At 37.3% G+C, this 16,345-nt stretch overlaps 4 protein-coding genes across 4 annotated transcripts; all 4 read left to right on the top strand.

Moving 5' to 3' along the window:
* Positions 1-6,610: 6,610 nt before the first annotated feature.
* LOC108044431 (probable serine hydrolase) lies at positions 6,611-9,023 on the top strand. The gene is made up of 2 exons (XM_017123444.2): positions 6,611-6,790; positions 8,103-9,023. Exons 1-2 carry the CDS (start codon positions 6,611-6,613, stop codon positions 9,021-9,023), a joined length of 1,101 nt encoding a protein of 366 aa, XP_016978933.2.
* Positions 9,024-10,459: 1,436 nt separating this feature from the next.
* LOC108044434 (probable serine hydrolase) lies at positions 10,460-12,389 on the top strand. Its single transcript, XM_017123448.2, has 2 exons — positions 10,460-10,769; positions 11,023-12,389. Exons 1-2 carry the CDS (start codon positions 10,746-10,748, stop codon positions 12,010-12,012), a joined length of 1,014 nt encoding a protein of 337 aa, XP_016978937.2. The 5' UTR covers positions 10,460-10,745; the 3' UTR covers positions 12,013-12,389.
* Positions 12,390-12,474: 85 nt separating this feature from the next.
* Positions 12,475-14,307, top strand: LOC108044438 (probable serine hydrolase). Its single transcript, XM_017123451.2, has 2 exons — positions 12,475-12,663; positions 12,918-14,307. The coding sequence occupies exons 1-2, from the start codon at positions 12,640-12,642 to the stop codon at positions 13,923-13,925; spliced, it is 1,032 nt and encodes a 343-aa protein (XP_016978940.2). The 5' UTR covers positions 12,475-12,639; the 3' UTR covers positions 13,926-14,307.
* Positions 14,308-14,383: 76 nt separating this feature from the next.
* LOC108044437 (probable serine hydrolase) lies at positions 14,384-15,990 on the top strand. Its single transcript, XM_017123450.2, has 2 exons — positions 14,384-14,630; positions 14,970-15,990. Exons 1-2 carry the CDS (start codon positions 14,607-14,609, stop codon positions 15,984-15,986), a joined length of 1,041 nt encoding a protein of 346 aa, XP_016978939.2. The 5' UTR covers positions 14,384-14,606; the 3' UTR covers positions 15,987-15,990.
* The last annotated feature ends 355 nt before the right edge of the window (positions 15,991-16,345 follow it).

The raw sequence follows: 16,345 nt of genomic DNA, 5'->3' as shown, positions 1-16,345 counted from the left end.
CAACTGACACAACAGCACTGAGAAAAATACTGTTTTTAAACTATACAATTTATCATAACAAACAACCGGGGCTAAAAAATATCAGAGCTATTTCTTAGGTCTCAACTTCAATGTGCTCACATAAGTAATAAAATGATCAACTAAAACTTAAATAAACATTTTTGTAATCTTTAATCAAAAAACATGAACATTTTCCTTAGGCGTCAAAAATTAAAAGAGGGTTAATTAAACTTCTGTAAATTCCAATTAATATTTTTTTAAGCATTTTATTTTTGTAATTAATAAAACATATTTATAAATATTCCAGTTTGGAATCAAAATATTATTTGGGGCAGACCTAATTCTTGATTTTAAATGTATCCTTTTCCCCAGTGAAGTCAAAACCTTGGTTAACATTTAAAAAAATTGAAAAAGGCGCTGGCTGTCAGGACTTTCCGAGGCGCACACGCTCCCCAGAGTGACAGGACATCAGCGATGAGAGGGGTTCGCAGGACTGACTGTGGCATGCGTGCAAATGCCTTGCCACTTACTTAGTTGCGATCAAGTTGGGCCGAAAACTTTACATTCTGCACTTAAATGTGCGCCGACAATCAAAAGTGAAACAAGTTTTTTGGGGGTGAGTGTAAGTTCATGAATTTGTTGCATGTTCACATGTTCTTTTATATATATACATATATGGAGGAAGGAAGTCCTGCCGTTTCGCCTTTTGGTTTAGTTCAGTATAAAAACTTTTCTCACAAGCAATAAAAAAGCGGACTTAAAAGTTCAACTTTGATCGAAGGGCGAATATCCTGAATAAAAGTGGTTTGCCATCAAAAACTTTTCACTAATTTATAAATTTTTCCGTGCTAAATATTTATTTTAATGTCTACTTATAATAATTCCGCTGTCTTCTATTTTCGTTGTAATAAATTAAATTTTTGTTCTGAGTTACATTTTTATTACTACATTATTGGTAAACATTAATACATTAATGGTAATACATTTTATGAACAGCTATATTTAAAATACTATTTTCATCTCATTAATTAAAAATGCTTTTTAAAGAACATGTTCTCTATATCCTCATTTATCGCTTGGCTACAGGGTATTCTTTACACTTCAGTTGGCAAATTCACTTCAGCTTCCACTTTTTTTCACAAAAATTTCCCCGCAGCAATTTGCCACATGTTTTGCAGGCAAATTAGCGAGCAGCATCTTTTAGCTGTCCCGACAAAATTCGGTATTTTATATTGCTCCACACGCTCCTTGAGTAACAAAATATTTGCCAAACAAATTAAAATTTACATTGATACCAAAATAAACCAACCGGCGAGTGAACAGTCGAAATAAAAAGCTGAGAAAATGGTGAAATGGGAAAACAAAGTTCTTGTTGCCGCTGCACTTGATGTTGATGTTTTTAAGTGAAATTACACGGCCATCGCCATTGGCAAACAGAGCGCAACGAGCCAAGAATCGGGGGAGGCGAAAGCCAGAAAGTGGAATAAAAGTAAATGCAAATGCAAATGCAAACACAAATAAACAATCCGAAGGATGCAGCGAACGTGCAGTAACTTTTGCCCGCCACTGTGGCACGTTTCACTGCAAATACTTGCGGCATCGTTCACTCGCTCATTTATTCATCCCAGTTATATTCTTTCTTTTCTTTTGCCGGTTTCCTCTTTTTCTTCAATCAAATTTGCCCAAAAAAGGTTGCTTAGATATCATCTTGATTGCAATCACACACGCTGGGACAACAGTGCGTATGCTTGATTCTTGCACTCTCAGGAAAAGAGCACCGTTAAGATCGAGAATAGATAAAAAGTTTAATTGAATTTCATGCAAATTGCATTCATGAATTTGTTTTTAATTAGAAAACTTGCCAGATCTTCAGACTGCAGGGCTATGAATATGAAAGTGGTCCAAAAAGAAAAGGGTAACAGGCAAAATATTTGCACATCTAAGTGACTTGCTGCAATTTCACAGATGAAATGCTAAAGATTTATGGCTTCCCCAGTTTGTCTCACACAAATTCGACCCCAATTAAAACCGAAATAAACCCCTCAAATTCGGGCAGTATTCAGCAAAGACAATGAACCAATGACATTGTAATTAGAAGAAAAGTTGAGCTATGTTTGTGACATTTTGTAGGGTTCAATTACTGGTCAAAATGTTAAAAGTTACCAGGAGACAGCCCACAAAACATCGTCCACACACCCGAGAATTTATATATATACACGCAGACGGATAAATTGGCAAATGCCAGGCTCTGAAAACTGAATCAAAAAGTAAACTTTGAATGGCAAACTTTTTCAACTGCAATCTCCAATTACAAACGGGGGATCAACAAAATGTACAGAGGCCAGTATAATTTTTGAGTGCCTTCCACCGAAAGCCCAACGGTGAGTTAAATTCCTAGGGGTCCCCTTCCGGAATTCTCCCAGTATTTCTCCACAGGGCCAAGAGCAGAGCCACCTCCGGCAGTTGGTAGTTGGTAGCACCAGTAACAGCCGTTGCAGGAGTTAACCAAAAGCGGAAATTTATGACCAGACAAGATCCGATATACGGTAACAACACAGTTGAGGGGGCAATCGCAGAGGACGGCGGGAATTATGGGTGGATACTACTGCATTTTGGATAGCACTGACTGCACTGGGGAAAAAATTTATGAGGAATTTTATAAGCTTGAGAGTAATAATAATAAGTCCTTTTATTTGAGAAATTTTATATACTTAGAGTAATAATAATAATTCTTTCTAAAATGACAATGAGAAAAAAATTTATTAGGAATTTTATAAAGTTGAGAGTAATGATAATAATTCCTTTTATTTGAGAAATAATAATAATAATTCCTTTTATACATGTACTTGAAGTAAAAGTGAATTGAATTTTGTGTAGTTGCGATCGTTGTACTTAAATAAAAATATAAGATAAAATAAATCAAAATATACAGTAGTTCTAAGATTAAGCCTCAAAAAGACTTAAGTCGGATTAAAACTAATACATTCATTACATATTATTGTGGGATGGTACAAATTTTGATTTATTAATACGAATGATTTAAAAATAACTTCGAATGATAACTGAGACCGACTTCTTAAACGCAACCATACTCTAGACGACTTCTCACTTTCCTTGAACTCCTTTTTTGCTGAACTCTTTGATCTTCAATGATGTCTAGCTACTCGATTGTTTGGCCTTTTACTTTTCGATACCTTTTTATAACATCGATTAAATAAATAGGGCTATTCATTAAATAAATTTAAGTTAAATACATAAGCTGGACTCTGGAGATATTTCTGACTTATAATTAAGTCATGATCAACTTAAACTAACTTTACTAATCTTAAATTATTAAATCAAATTTATTTAATATTAAATTATTTCTTTGAAAGGAATACCTTATTTTTGCCAACCATTGGTGCTAGTATAGTAACCTGCTATTTAACCTCAAGGTTTCAGTGTCGATTGTTTGGGCATTCCTGCAGTTTGTGCACACAGTTGTCTTGGCATTACGCACAAGTGAAGTGCGTTTTTGGGGTTGGGCAATCGTAATTTACGATTGCCATGGAGTTGTTAGCTCAAGTGCGAAATGTTTGCCGAGTCAGAGGCTCCCGGCTTCGATAAACCCCGAAGGACACTACACCAGCTGGCCATAAATCGAAGAATTTGAATTATGAAATCTTCTTTTCTGCCGCCCTTGCAAATTGAGTGCCAGGCAATTGAGTTCTGGAATCGGGAATGTAAACAATCGGTTTATTCCGCCTGTCAAGTGCCACGCCCTCGCTGCCATTAGTCAGTATCTGACAATGCATAAATTATGGCAATTATTTATGAAACTCCAGTAGAAACATTTGGCCAAAAATAAATGAATAAAGTCGACAAGTAAACCAAAACCAAAGCCTCAAGAAAAGGCGCCAGAAAAAGCGAACTCATTGTGGCAATAATCATAAATTATGTGGTTAATTAATTGTTTGGGATTGAGTACGGAAACGTGTCATTTGACTCTCGTGCAGACTTGATTACTAAATATAAACATAAACAATTGCATACTTAGGTGAACAATATAGAAAATGTGGGTGGGGAAAGTGGGGGAAATTCATAAATCATGGCATGCTTTGGGGTGTGACCTTGGAAATCGAGTGGATTAATGAGCTCTTGAATTAATAACAAAAGGGACAGCAGAAATGTGTAAACTATTCTGAATGTCTGATTATTATTAAGATTTTTTTTTTATCGTATGAATATAAACAGAAGTTAAGGTCCTAGCAAATGTTTAATTTATATTGAAAAATCAATTTTATATAATAAAAGTGCATTAAAATACAGACCATTTAATGTCTCTTACACAGATATGTTTTGCAGTCCTTAAATCCCAAGTATATCATATCATTTATATACTTTCTACAAAATTATGCCATACATTTAAATCAGATTTGCACAACTTACAACCTGCAAACTCTGTACCTTTTAATTAATAGACCCAAGCCTTGGGATTCCAAACTGCAGCATCAAATTTCATGCCACAAAGCTCTGGTTTACATTCGTAATTTTCTGGAATTTTTAATTGTAACGTGAATGTGTGCCCGTGCAGGTTTGCCCTGGAAAACTGCATATAAATGTATTCAAATGCAAATTCTGCAGTCCTGCTGTATAATTAGAGGAAATACAATTATTTATACACACATGTAGATGGAAACACACTCGCTCTCTCATGCTGATATAATAGTCAAATTCATTAGCCAAAGAAATGTTGTTAAAACCGCACACCCAGAAAAATGCAACGGGTGAAACATTCTGGCTCAAATAATTCATTTGAATTAGACTCGTAGAACCATGAAAACCCATGGAAAAGCCAGAAAAACCTACATGGAAACCGCCGCAAAACGAAAATGATTTCTTAATGCAATTTCTTACACACTCTAGTGTTTTTTTCAGCCATTGTTCGGGCTTAAACCTCACTCGCACTTTGGGTCTAAAGAAACTCCGGTTGAAAAAAAAACCAAAATAGCAACACATAAAGCATAATAGCCGGGGTAGCCGACTTTCCCCCACCGCACTTTCTGCCATTTTCCATGGTTTTTCCTTCTCTTTTTTTTGGGGAGTTGCATGCGTATCAGCTCGAGACTTCCGGCGGTGTCTTTGTGAAGCTGATCCCCGGCTCAAGGATTTTTTCGGAAGCTCTGCTGACAGGTTGAAAGCATCATATATAGTGCTTTACCCAACACTTAAAAAAATCTATTTTATTATTTTGTTAAGAAGAATAGTTATTTACAAAATTATTAATACAAAAATCATGTTCTCAGTTTACATTTCTTTTAAAATACAGTAATACTCTTAAGTTTAAACATGGCATTGTTTAAATCTTGTTCTTTAAGTAAACATAAATCAAATTTAAAGATGTTACTTTATATTTATGAATTCATACCGATTTAATAAATTCATATTGACAAAAAGATAGGCCAATTCTTTATTCAACAGATTAATTTTCTCGAGTGTATCCTTTCTATATTTTCGTTTTTCGAAGCAAGAAAAATAAAGGAGAAATGGGAAACCCTTTATCCTTGTTCAGCACAACTATCATTGGGTATCATAAATATTTATCAAACTGAAGGTGGACTGCCATCCCACTTAAGGTGACCCAAAAAACCGAAAGAGATCCGGTTAAAGGAAAAGAATTCAATTTAATTTGCATACGTTAAGTGGCAGAGGCAATTAAAGCCGCGAAGGAGAAAGGACAATGGACTTTGGGCGCCCTTTTGATTGAGATGTGAAAGGAGCCGCGACAAGGGACAAAAGAAAAGCGGGTGAAAAGTGGGAAATCATAATTGGCTTCCAAATGCTTGAACTCAATTATGTGCGCACAATTTTTGGGGCCACGTCGACAACGACGACATGGCTGCCGTTGACAGGCAAATTATGGATTCAAGGCCAATACACGCACAAATTTCGCCAGTGAAATGGCACTTTCACTTTGGGGAAAGCTCAAGACAATTTGCATAGCGCACTGCCTGGGGAAAATTACACAGCAGGGCGGTAACAAGAGGGGGCGGTGACATCATGGCCTCGGCAGACATGATAAATTACTCAAACATAAATTAAAGATAAATCATGGCTGCAGCTTCTTGCACACACACACGATTGAAATGCACAAGAAAATTTAGTCAAATGCAAATTGGGGGTTAAGCAGGGGTCAAATTTGGCTACATAGAAGCCATATTCAGCCGAGGAGAAAGACGGCGGAAGGTAATCACACTTGGTCGACAGTTGGGCAAGGAAATGGAAAATCCTGCATCAGGTTTATTGCCCTTTAAGTTAGAGCACAGAAGGGATTAGAAATACAATTATAAATGGCTTAAACAGCAATTTAAGATTCTGGCGAATTTATAGAATATTTGACAATATAGTTTAAAGCCATTTATTTTATTTATCTTATTTTCCATTAATTAATTATGATATTGCTGTTGGTATTTAATCCTCTGCACCACAAAATATGCGTCTCTACACCCATGAATTTTTCCAGAAATGCATTGCAAAACCCTTTACAGAAAAATAGAAAAACGTGCTGCCGGCAGTTTAAATCGACACGCGACCAACTCAGAGCAGAAAAACCAGGACTTCGACTAGGAACATGACCACGACAGGTCAGCACAGCGTAACCGTGTGCATCGATGTGGACATGGGAAATGGAAAACTCGATTCGTCGAGAGAGTCACGTAGTAATCGACACATTCCCAAAATCCCACGGCAGTTTATTGAGACCGGACGCACACTTTACTCTCGGCATGATAACAACTTGACCAAGAAAGTGGTGAAATTGTCACTGAAAAACCAGTGAAGTTATCATCTTGCAAAAAACTATTCATCGGTGTACCTTAAAGCATTGTATGTTTACCTAAAACGTCTGAAATATTCCACTAATCTCATCAACATAAAAATAGATTATCAAGTGCGTTAAGTGCGTTGCCCACCTAAATTCGCAAGTTTTGGCATCTGCCCATTTTAAATTAACCTACTTCTACTTGTACATACAAATTTCCGAAGTAATTTTTAAGCCTGGATCTAAATTTTCTTAAGCACAATCTTTATGAGCCCTAAAATTGTTTTAATAATTAATAAAAACATTCTCAAACTTAAATGTTTATTTAGGTTTTAGATCTGTTTCCATTAGGTGCTTTAAAAAAAGTAAGCTTTCAATAAATTCAGTGATTTATTTTTTTTATATAATGATATCAAATAAGTTATAATACATTTTAAGCAAATTTTGATTAGTTAGTTTGGTAATATCAATAATTTTCTTTAAAAAAAATTACGGTTTTGTCGGAAAAATGGGTTAACTATTTTGATTCTTTTACTTCACTCGCTTTGCGGCTGCATACTATCACATTTTTGGGCATTAACAATCTACAAATTTTTGCTGCGATGATTGTCAAAAACAAAAATTAGTTCATGCAAAGCAGCCCGAGTTGCAAGTCGTGTCTTTAGTTTAAAAATATTCAAATTGCTATATGACGCCTAAGTGGATAAGATTGATAAGAAGATAACACTCGGTAGAAAACAACTGTCTGAGACGTCATACACTGTTTGGATAATAAAGTAAAAGACTTAATATCACAAGATCGAATTTTTGTGGAATTTAATAGAGGAGAATAGCAAGTGACAGCATGGAGACTTTATCACAAAGCCCAGTGAGTAATGTTATGTGAAGTAATAAACAATTAAATATATAAAACTAAAATACGTTTATAACTCTGATACTTATTAAAAATTTTAACCATAAAAAAATTCTAGTCAACATTTTTCTCGATTAAGGCAGGTTTATAATATTATTGCAAGCCAAATAATAATACCCCTTGTAAGGGAATATAAACATTGATAAGGCTTTTATTTGAGCTACTAGACATGACATTGAAATTTGTTTTTTTTGGGTCACTTTTGCAAAAATTCTAATTATGGAATTTTGTTAATAAACCTAGTTCCCAAAATAAATTCGTTATCTCTACTTTTGCGTTTGTTTTGTCGCACAATAAATGTGAACACGTAATGCCGTAATCAAAGGTGGAATTTAAAAACTTAGTTTTGGAAACAAAACCAATTTTTAATAAAATATTTTATATTTTCAGACCCGTTTGGTGTATGATGAGGTGAAAATCCCTGCTCCCTGGGGTTACATATCAGGTCGTTGGTATGGCAATCGAACTGAAAGACCAATCTTGGCAATCCACGGCTGGCTGGACAATTTGGGAACCTTTGAACGACTTATTCCGCTGCTGCCAGATTACATAGGAGTGCTCTGCATTGATCTTCCGGGACATGGAAGGTCCTCGCGATTTCCAGCGGGTGTGCACTATAACGTCTATGATTACGTCTTCATCATTCCAAGGGTGATGAAGGAGTTCGGCTGGTCCAAGGTCTCCTTAATGGGTCATTCTCTGGGCGGAGTGATGAGCTTCATGTACGCGGCCATGGCGCCAACCACAGTGGATTTTATTATATCACTGGATGTACTACTGCCCCGCAGGATCGAGGATCCCAGTAAGCTGTTCAAGGATATAGAAGGGTATTTGGTTGAGGAACGGCGACAGGCGGATGGCACACATCCCGAGCCACCATCCTTTACCCTGAGTAAAATGCGCAATGTTCTGGCCAGGAGCAGCAATAACTCCATACCTAACAACCTGGCCGATCACATGCTCCACCGCCAGGTGGCCAAGTCACAGATCTACCCGGAAAAGGTGTTCTTTTCGAGGGATGGACGCGTAAAGTTCTACCACATATTCGACATTGAAAACGGACTGGCTGCGGAGATGGCGCGGCGTATTCAAAAGAAACCCTATCTGGTTATCAAGGGGTCGCTATCACCTTTTGTGGGTCCCCGATGCGACGAGGCCATTTCCATTCTGTCCCAAGATAACCCTCACTTTGAGTTCTACGAGGTGCAGGGCGCCAAGCACCATGTCCATCTTCATGCCGCCGAGGAATGTGCCCGCTATATTGTGCCCTTCATCCGGAATCACAGGCCTTCGAAAAGTAGCAAGTTGTGAAACAGATCTATACAGATATCTATAGAATATAACTATTTTTCTATTTATTTATAGGCTCTTCTTAAAAATATGTAAATACTCTTTAAAAAAATAAAAGATGAAAATCAATTATATTTATACCCGTTACTCGTAGAGTAAAAGGGTATATTGTATTCGTGCAAAAGTATGTAACAGCTAGAAGGAAGCGTTTCCGACCCTATAAAGTATATATATTCTTGATCAGGATCACTATCCGAGTCGATCTAGCCATGTCCGTCTGTCCGTCTGTCTGTCCGTCTGTCCGTCTGTCTGTCCGTATGAACGCTGAGATCTCGGAAACTATAAAAGCTAGAAGATTGGCATTTTGCATCTAGATTTTAGGAGTTCCTACGCAGCGCAAGTTTGTTTCAAAAAGGTGCCACGCCCCCTTTAACGCCCACAATCGCTTATATACGATTTTAAAAATTTAAATATTTCGGAAAAGTAAAAATGCAGTTTTATTGTGTTTATGAATACCTATCGAAATGTTGAAGAAATTTTTCAAATCGGACCATTCGTTAAAAAGTTATGCGTGATCAAAGTTTCTATCTCCATCTCCCTCGCACTCCCTTTACCTGAGTAACGGGTATCTGATAGTCGGGGCACCCGACTATAGCGTTCTCTCTTGTTTTATTTTAATATAAGTATCAAAAACTTAATACCGAAAGCTCTTAAGAATATTAATCGCTTTCAAGGTCTTATTTTAGTTATAAGTTACCCTCTTAAAAAGGTAAGTTAGTCAATTAGAGTCATAAAACACAATATTTAACATTTGTAGTTTAACAGTATAAAGATGTTAAGATACAGCCGTTTCCATTTTGGCTCACAATAATGTACACTTTGAGTTATATGAACTGGATTATCCAGCAACATCGTCTTACGGCACACAAAGGTCAACAATCCAAAGAAATTAAACCATTTTAAGCCAAAGCAAATTATAATACAATCCAAGGAACACTGGCCAAACTGCGATAACGTGCAGACGAATGGGTCAATGAATTTGTATCGCTTATTTTCTAATCTAAGCGAATTTAAGATTGCAATTTTTGTATACATACATAAAATAAAGTTTAATGCAAGAAATACCCGAACTAATTTAATTTACCTTTCGAAATATTAATTAGCTGATTTTATGATTTTCTGTTATTATTTATTCTAGTTTATTTCTTTATGAACAAAAAAAAGCTTCATGTAATGAAAATAATAATCCTAAAAAAAAGCTTCATGTAATGAAAATAATAATCCTAATAATATTGTCTTACTGTCTTAAAGTATTTTTCATATAAAACGGAATTAATAATGACATTCGCCCCGAGAATTCTGAAAGCTTTTTCCTCTTAAACAGCTGTATGATTGTTTTGGTTTTGCGACATTTGCTCACTTTTTCTCAGTAATTTAGTTGAACACACGTGTACCTTTAAAAAAAGTCTTAAAAAATTGCTCTTAATATTAGCTTTAAATATTTGATCTGCCGTTCTTAGCACTCTCTCTTCGCGGCTCTCTTTGTATTAGAACAATTCTCTTTTGTTTTGCGTATGTTACTATATCAAAATACTATAAAGATAATGAATTAGTTCGTGCATAGATGTGAATGGTGTAGGTCGCATAATTAAAACAGACTTACACTTTTTTTTTGCAATAACATACAAGATAATAAGTCTGTGCTAAAACAATATAATTTAAACAAATCAAAGATTGGATGAAATGGGAAAATTATCATTGACTGATGTAAGTAAACCATAAGAAACATCGGAAAAATTAGCTGATATAAAGGCGACCTTTGCCCACCAATTAATAATTTGTAATCTATAGTAATAAAGAGTTAACAATTCATAATTAAACCTTAAGCTGGGACACGAACCAGATTGCTGTAGTTTGAAAAAAGTGAAAAAAAGACTTAGTAAAATCTAAACCAAGTATTTTTTTGAATGTTTGAATCCAATGTTTATCCAATAGTCATTAATTTTCTTTAATTTTTTAGTACGAAGCGGTGAAGATTCCTGTGCCTTGGGGTTACATTTCGGGTCGTTGGTATGGCAATCGAAACGAGCGACCCATCCTCGCGATCCATGGATGGTTGGACAACCTGGGCAGCTTTGATCGGCTGATTCCCCTACTCCCGGATTACATAGGAGTACTCTGCATCGATCTGCCAGGACATGGCAGATCCTCGCACCTTCAGTCGGGAATGAACTACAGTGTCTACGATTACGTGTTCATCATTCCGCGAGTGATGAAGGAGTACGGATGGACGAAGGTCTCCTTGATAGGTCACTCATTGGGTGGAGTCCTGTGCTTCATTTACACCTCCCTGGCCCCTCACACAGTGGATATGGTGGTCTCCCTGGACATATTGCTGCCAATGAGGAATGATATAGACTATATGGAACTGAGCTTAGAGAAGCAACTGCTGAATGTTGAGAGGCAGAGGCTGGGAAACTACAGTGAGCCACCCTCCTATACACTCCCTCAGTTGGGAAAGGTCATGGCCCAAGGAAGCTTCAATTCCGTTTCCCCGGATCTGGCTAAGCACCTGCTGCACCGCCAGTTGACCAAGTCGCAACTGTATCCCGAGAGATTCTACTTCTCCAGGGATATTCGTGTCAAATACTACCACTACATGGACATTGACGATGGTCTAGGAGCTGAAATGGCGAGACAGATCCACAAGAAACCGTACCTTATTATAAAGGGCTCTTTGTCGCCATATCTGCCAGCTCGCAATAACGAGGCCATTTCCATTTTGGCCAAGGATAACCCACACTTTGAGTTCTACGAGGTGGAGGGCGGTACTCATCATCTTCATCTTCATGCCGCCGAGGAGTGTGCCACATACATAGTGCCCTTCATCCAGCATCATCGACCTCCTGCCTTGAATTCCTGGACAATAACGGGAAACGGGGATAGTACTATCGTTAGAAAACCGAAAGGATTCTTGGCCTGGACTAAGAAAAAGCGCAGCAAGTTGTAAAGTATAGATAATAATATTTTAAAACCTGGTTACTGATACTTTTATATTTCTAGTAAATCCAATTTTAAAACTATTTACCATTTGTATTTCTAACCTAAGTGTAAAAATTTGATTTCTTAACTGTTTTGCCATTATTAGTTAATATGTATTGACACTTTTTTTTTCATTTAAACAAATATATTTAAATGTTATTTAGTAAATACTTAAATTCATAATCAATTTAATGCCGAGATTTAAGAATGAAAATTGTAAACAAAATTACTGAACGAATAAAATAATTGGTGCTTACAGATCTTGATATTTATAAGCATTACAGTACGATACTACGGTATCTTTAAGAGATCTAAAATTTGTTCTCTTTTCAATGTCAAGCTCTCTGTACCCACATTCTCTTATAAAGCTAATTTCTACAATCTCTTTTTTGGTGGTCTAAAATGCGAGCTAGAATAATAAAGCGAATCAGTCGTCGAACAGCTGTTCTAGCTGTAACAGGTGAAATTATATAGAATCAATTCCGGAATCGAACGATTGGCAAGATACTTAAGATTATACTAGAAGTGGTGCCACAATTACTGGACCGAGTCTAAAAGTTGGCGACGGGCAAAGTTCGGAAGGCAGTCGGTCTGGATGGGAACTTTGTCATTGCGCGATGTGAGTAAGCAAATAAAAAATAATAAGCGAAAAAAGAGATAAGCTGAATTTGCGGAACCAAGCTTTTTTTAATGCAGTACAGTGAAATTCTAAAGTCATTGATATAAACTTGATCTCTGATTCGATCTGTTTAGAATTTATTCCAGAAAACTGGTTTGTCTCGGGCAATAAAGAAATATAAAGAACGTTAATACGATGTTCTAAAACCATTGTCTTACATAAATGCATAATACTAATTTCTATTGCATTTTCAGTTTAAGGAGGTGAAAATCCCAGCACCTTGGGGTCACATCGCTGGACGTTGGTATGGAAATCGACAGGAGCGACCGATTCTGGCAATCCACGGATGGTTGGACAACCTGGGCACCTTCGACCGGTTGATTTCCCTACTTCCGGATTACATAGGAGTACTTTGCATCGATCTTCCCGGACATGGAAGGTCCTCTCACATTCAGCCAGGGATGCACTATGCCGTCCTCGACTACGTGTCTATCATTCCCCGAGTGATGAAGGAGTACGGATGGTCGAAAGTCTCCCTGATGGGCCACTCCTTGGGTGGCATCATGAGCTTTCTTTACACTTCACTGGCTCCTGATACCGTGGATATGGTCATCTCCCTGGACATTGTGGTTCCTGGGACACCAGTTCCTAAAAGGTTAATTGGCATCCTGGCTCACAACATGGAGAAGCACCTGGTGGAAGAGGATCGTCAGGGTAATCTTCACGAGCCGCCCTCCTACACCCTCTCTCAGTTGACCGAGGTCCTTGCCAAGGGGAGTTCCAATTCCGTGACACCTGATTTGGCCAAGCACCTTCTTCATCGGCAGGTGCTAAAGTCGCGACTTTACCCGGACAGATACTACTTCTCCAGGGATGGACGCGTGAAATTCTACAATCTAACTAACATGGATCCTGGACTAATTGAGGAAATGTCAAAACGGATCCAAAGAAAGCCCTACCTGATCATAAAAGGATCTGATTCTCGGTTTGTGGGAGTTCACACCGAAAAACCCATTGCCATTCTGCGGCAAAACAATCCGCACTTTGAGTTCTACGAGGTGAAAGGAGGTACCCATCATGTCCATCTCCATGCCGCCGAGGAGTGTGCTCGATACATAGTGCCCTTCATCCGACATCATCGACCTCCAGCACTGACCTCTTGGTCCTTAACTGGAAAGGAACTGCAACTAAGCACCAACGAAAAACGCAGGGAACAAGAAAGAGTCCTTGAAAGGAGCCAAAACCAACTTAGCAAATTGTGAAGTATTTTATGTGGTGATGTGAAATTTACACTTGATTATTGATTTGTTTTTAAAATATCTATGTAGAACACAAAATGTATTATTGAGGCTATGCTAGCAGATTGTGATTACTAAACACTTTATTAAGCTGATTACTGTATATTACTAAATTACCATTACAACACATATCAGGTCATTAAGTACTATAATCAGAGCAAAATTAAATATCGGGGCTTCCAATTTATTTATCTTAAGCTCAACTATGAAAAATATGTTGAAAATATGAAAATGTTGTTTTTGTACCACTCAGGTCATTGGTATTTTAATCTTTTTATAATAACAAAAATCATATAAATAAATTTCTTAATGAAGTAATAATAACGTTAATTCGTACCAAAAGATAGTAATATTTTATTTCTCTTTAAATATTTTTCTTTCCACTCTTAAAGTCTTTCCACGCTCTTATCGGCTTGCTCTCTTCTAGCTTTTCTCTTAAGTTAGCTTTTAAAGCGAAAAAAATCGATATAACGAATTAGTCGGCGAACAACTGTTGCACGTGAAAGAAGTAAAATATTTTATTGCCGAAATATAGTTGTAACGTTTGTATTTTGGCTAAATAATTAGGATAATACTGAACGTGGAACCACAATTACTGGATCTTGTTTTAAAGTTACCAGCAGCAAAGTTCAAAAAGCAGTCGAGATGGGAACTTTGTCATTGAGTGATGTGAGTAAGCAAAAAAATAATAAAGCTAAGAGAAGAGATAACAAGAAATAGCCTGCACTACAAAGCCTTCATTTGCTTACTCTTACTTTTTGACTGAAATTATTAAACCATAATTTGATTATTGGGAAAAGTGGGAAATAAACTGGTAAATTTTAACACATTTAGAATTTACTCTAATGACTTTATGTTTTACAATCAGAAAATCTGTAGTTCATCAAAAGAATTTTTTTTAATCGATCATTTAAAATATTTAAATCGAAATTTTGTTAATTCAAATTATGCCTATTTAATTTATGACCTTAGATTAATTCAATCTTTTTTACTTTTATTTATTTACAGTTCAAAGAGGTGCGAATTCCGGCACCTTGGGGTCACATCTCAGGTCGTTGGTATGGCAACCGTACAGAGCGACCGATCCTGGCAATCCACGGATGGTTGGACAACCTGGGTACCTTTGATCGCCTGATTCCCCTACTTCCGGATTACATAGGAGTACTCTGCATAGATCTTCCCGGTCATGGAAGATCCTCTCGCCTTCAGCCGGGTCTGCACTACAACATGTACGATTACATTTACATCATTCCCCGGATAATGAAGGAGTACGGATGGTCGAAAGTCTCCCTGATGGGTCACTCTTTGGGTGGCATCATTAGCTTCTTCTACACTTCCCTGGCTCCAAACACGGTGGATATGGTCATCTCCTTGGACATCTTGTTGCCTAGGCCACTGGGAGATCCCAGAATGGCACTTGCCCAAGTGGCCCAGGAAATGGACAAGCACCTGGTGGAAGAGGATCGTCAGGAGGAGGGTAATCTGCACGAGCCGCCCTCCTACACCCTTTCCCAGTTGACCAAAGTCCTCGCCAAGGGGAGTTACAATTCGGTGACTCCCGAGTTTGCTAAACACCTGTTGTATCGCCAGGTGGCCAAATCCCAACTTTACCCAGACAGATTCTTTTTCTCCAGGGATGGAAGGGTGAAATACTATCACTCCATGCCTGTGGAAACCGGACTCGCAGCGGAAATGGCGGGAAGGATCCGAAGGAAGCCCTACCTGATCATCAAAGGATCAAGGTCACCGTATGTGGGAGTTGAATGTGGTGAGCCTATGTCCATCCTGGGCCAAAACAATCCGCACTTTGAGTTCTACGAGGTGGAGGGTGGAACCCATCATGTCCATCTCCATGCTGCCGAGGAGTGTGCCCGCTACATAGTGCCCTTCATCCGGCATCATCGACCTCCAACCTTGACTTCTTGGTCACTCACCAGCAAGGAGCAACAACTTAGTTTAAACGAAAAACGCAGGGCTCAGGAGAGATTCTTTGAAATTAGTAAAAATAAACGCAGCAAACTGTAAGATACTTTATATGCCTAAGGGATTACTTGTATACTTTGGATTTCTTTGAATGGGTACTTATACAATTGGTTCCAGCTCACTATATTCATTGGAAACTTAAGATAAACACCTGGAAAGACTTAGCTACGATGTAAAACATATATTTAGTTTTATTTGTAACTTTAAGAAGGGCACGTCTAAGGATATAGCTAAATGACAGACAATCATTATAGAATATGCAAGTTATTTAACGACAAAAAAAAATAATTAATAATTATAAATGATAAAAATTGTTTTTGATTACATTTTGAAAATTCTATTTAAAGACCATATTAGTTAGGCAATAATATTAGGTGTTAAATCATTTAATATTTCTATTT

This window comes from Drosophila rhopaloa, unplaced genomic scaffold, assembly GCF_018152115.1.
Source record: "Drosophila rhopaloa isolate 14029-0021.01 unplaced genomic scaffold, ASM1815211v1 contig_163, whole genome shotgun sequence".
In the NCBI taxonomy this organism is placed as follows: domain Eukaryota; kingdom Metazoa; phylum Arthropoda; class Insecta; order Diptera; family Drosophilidae; genus Drosophila; species Drosophila rhopaloa.
Note: the sequence above shows the minus strand (reverse complement) of the source record. Positions and strands in the feature narration are given on the sequence as shown.

Bases quoted from the DNA above. Each gene is read 5' to 3' on its own strand.
- LOC108044431 (XM_017123444.2), top strand. From the start codon at position 6,611: ATGACCACGACAGGTCAGCACAGCGTAACCGTGTGCATCGATGTGGAC. The intron at 6,791-8,102 runs GTGAAATTGTCA...TTATATTTTCAG, and splicing joins ACAACTTGACCAAGAAAGTG to ACCCGTTTGGTGTATGATGA.
- LOC108044437 (XM_017123450.2), top strand. From the start codon at position 14,607: ATGGGAACTTTGTCATTGAGTGAT. The intron at 14,631-14,969 runs GTGAGTAAGCAA...ATTTATTTACAG, and splicing joins GAACTTTGTCATTGAGTGAT to TTCAAAGAGGTGCGAATTCC.
- LOC108044438 (XM_017123451.2), top strand. From the start codon at position 12,640: ATGGGAACTTTGTCATTGCGCGAT. The intron at 12,664-12,917 runs GTGAGTAAGCAA...TTGCATTTTCAG, and splicing joins GAACTTTGTCATTGCGCGAT to TTTAAGGAGGTGAAAATCCC.
- LOC108044434 (XM_017123448.2), top strand. From the start codon at position 10,746: ATGGGAAAATTATCATTGACTGAT. The intron at 10,770-11,022 runs GTAAGTAAACCA...TTAATTTTTTAG, and splicing joins GAAAATTATCATTGACTGAT to TACGAAGCGGTGAAGATTCC.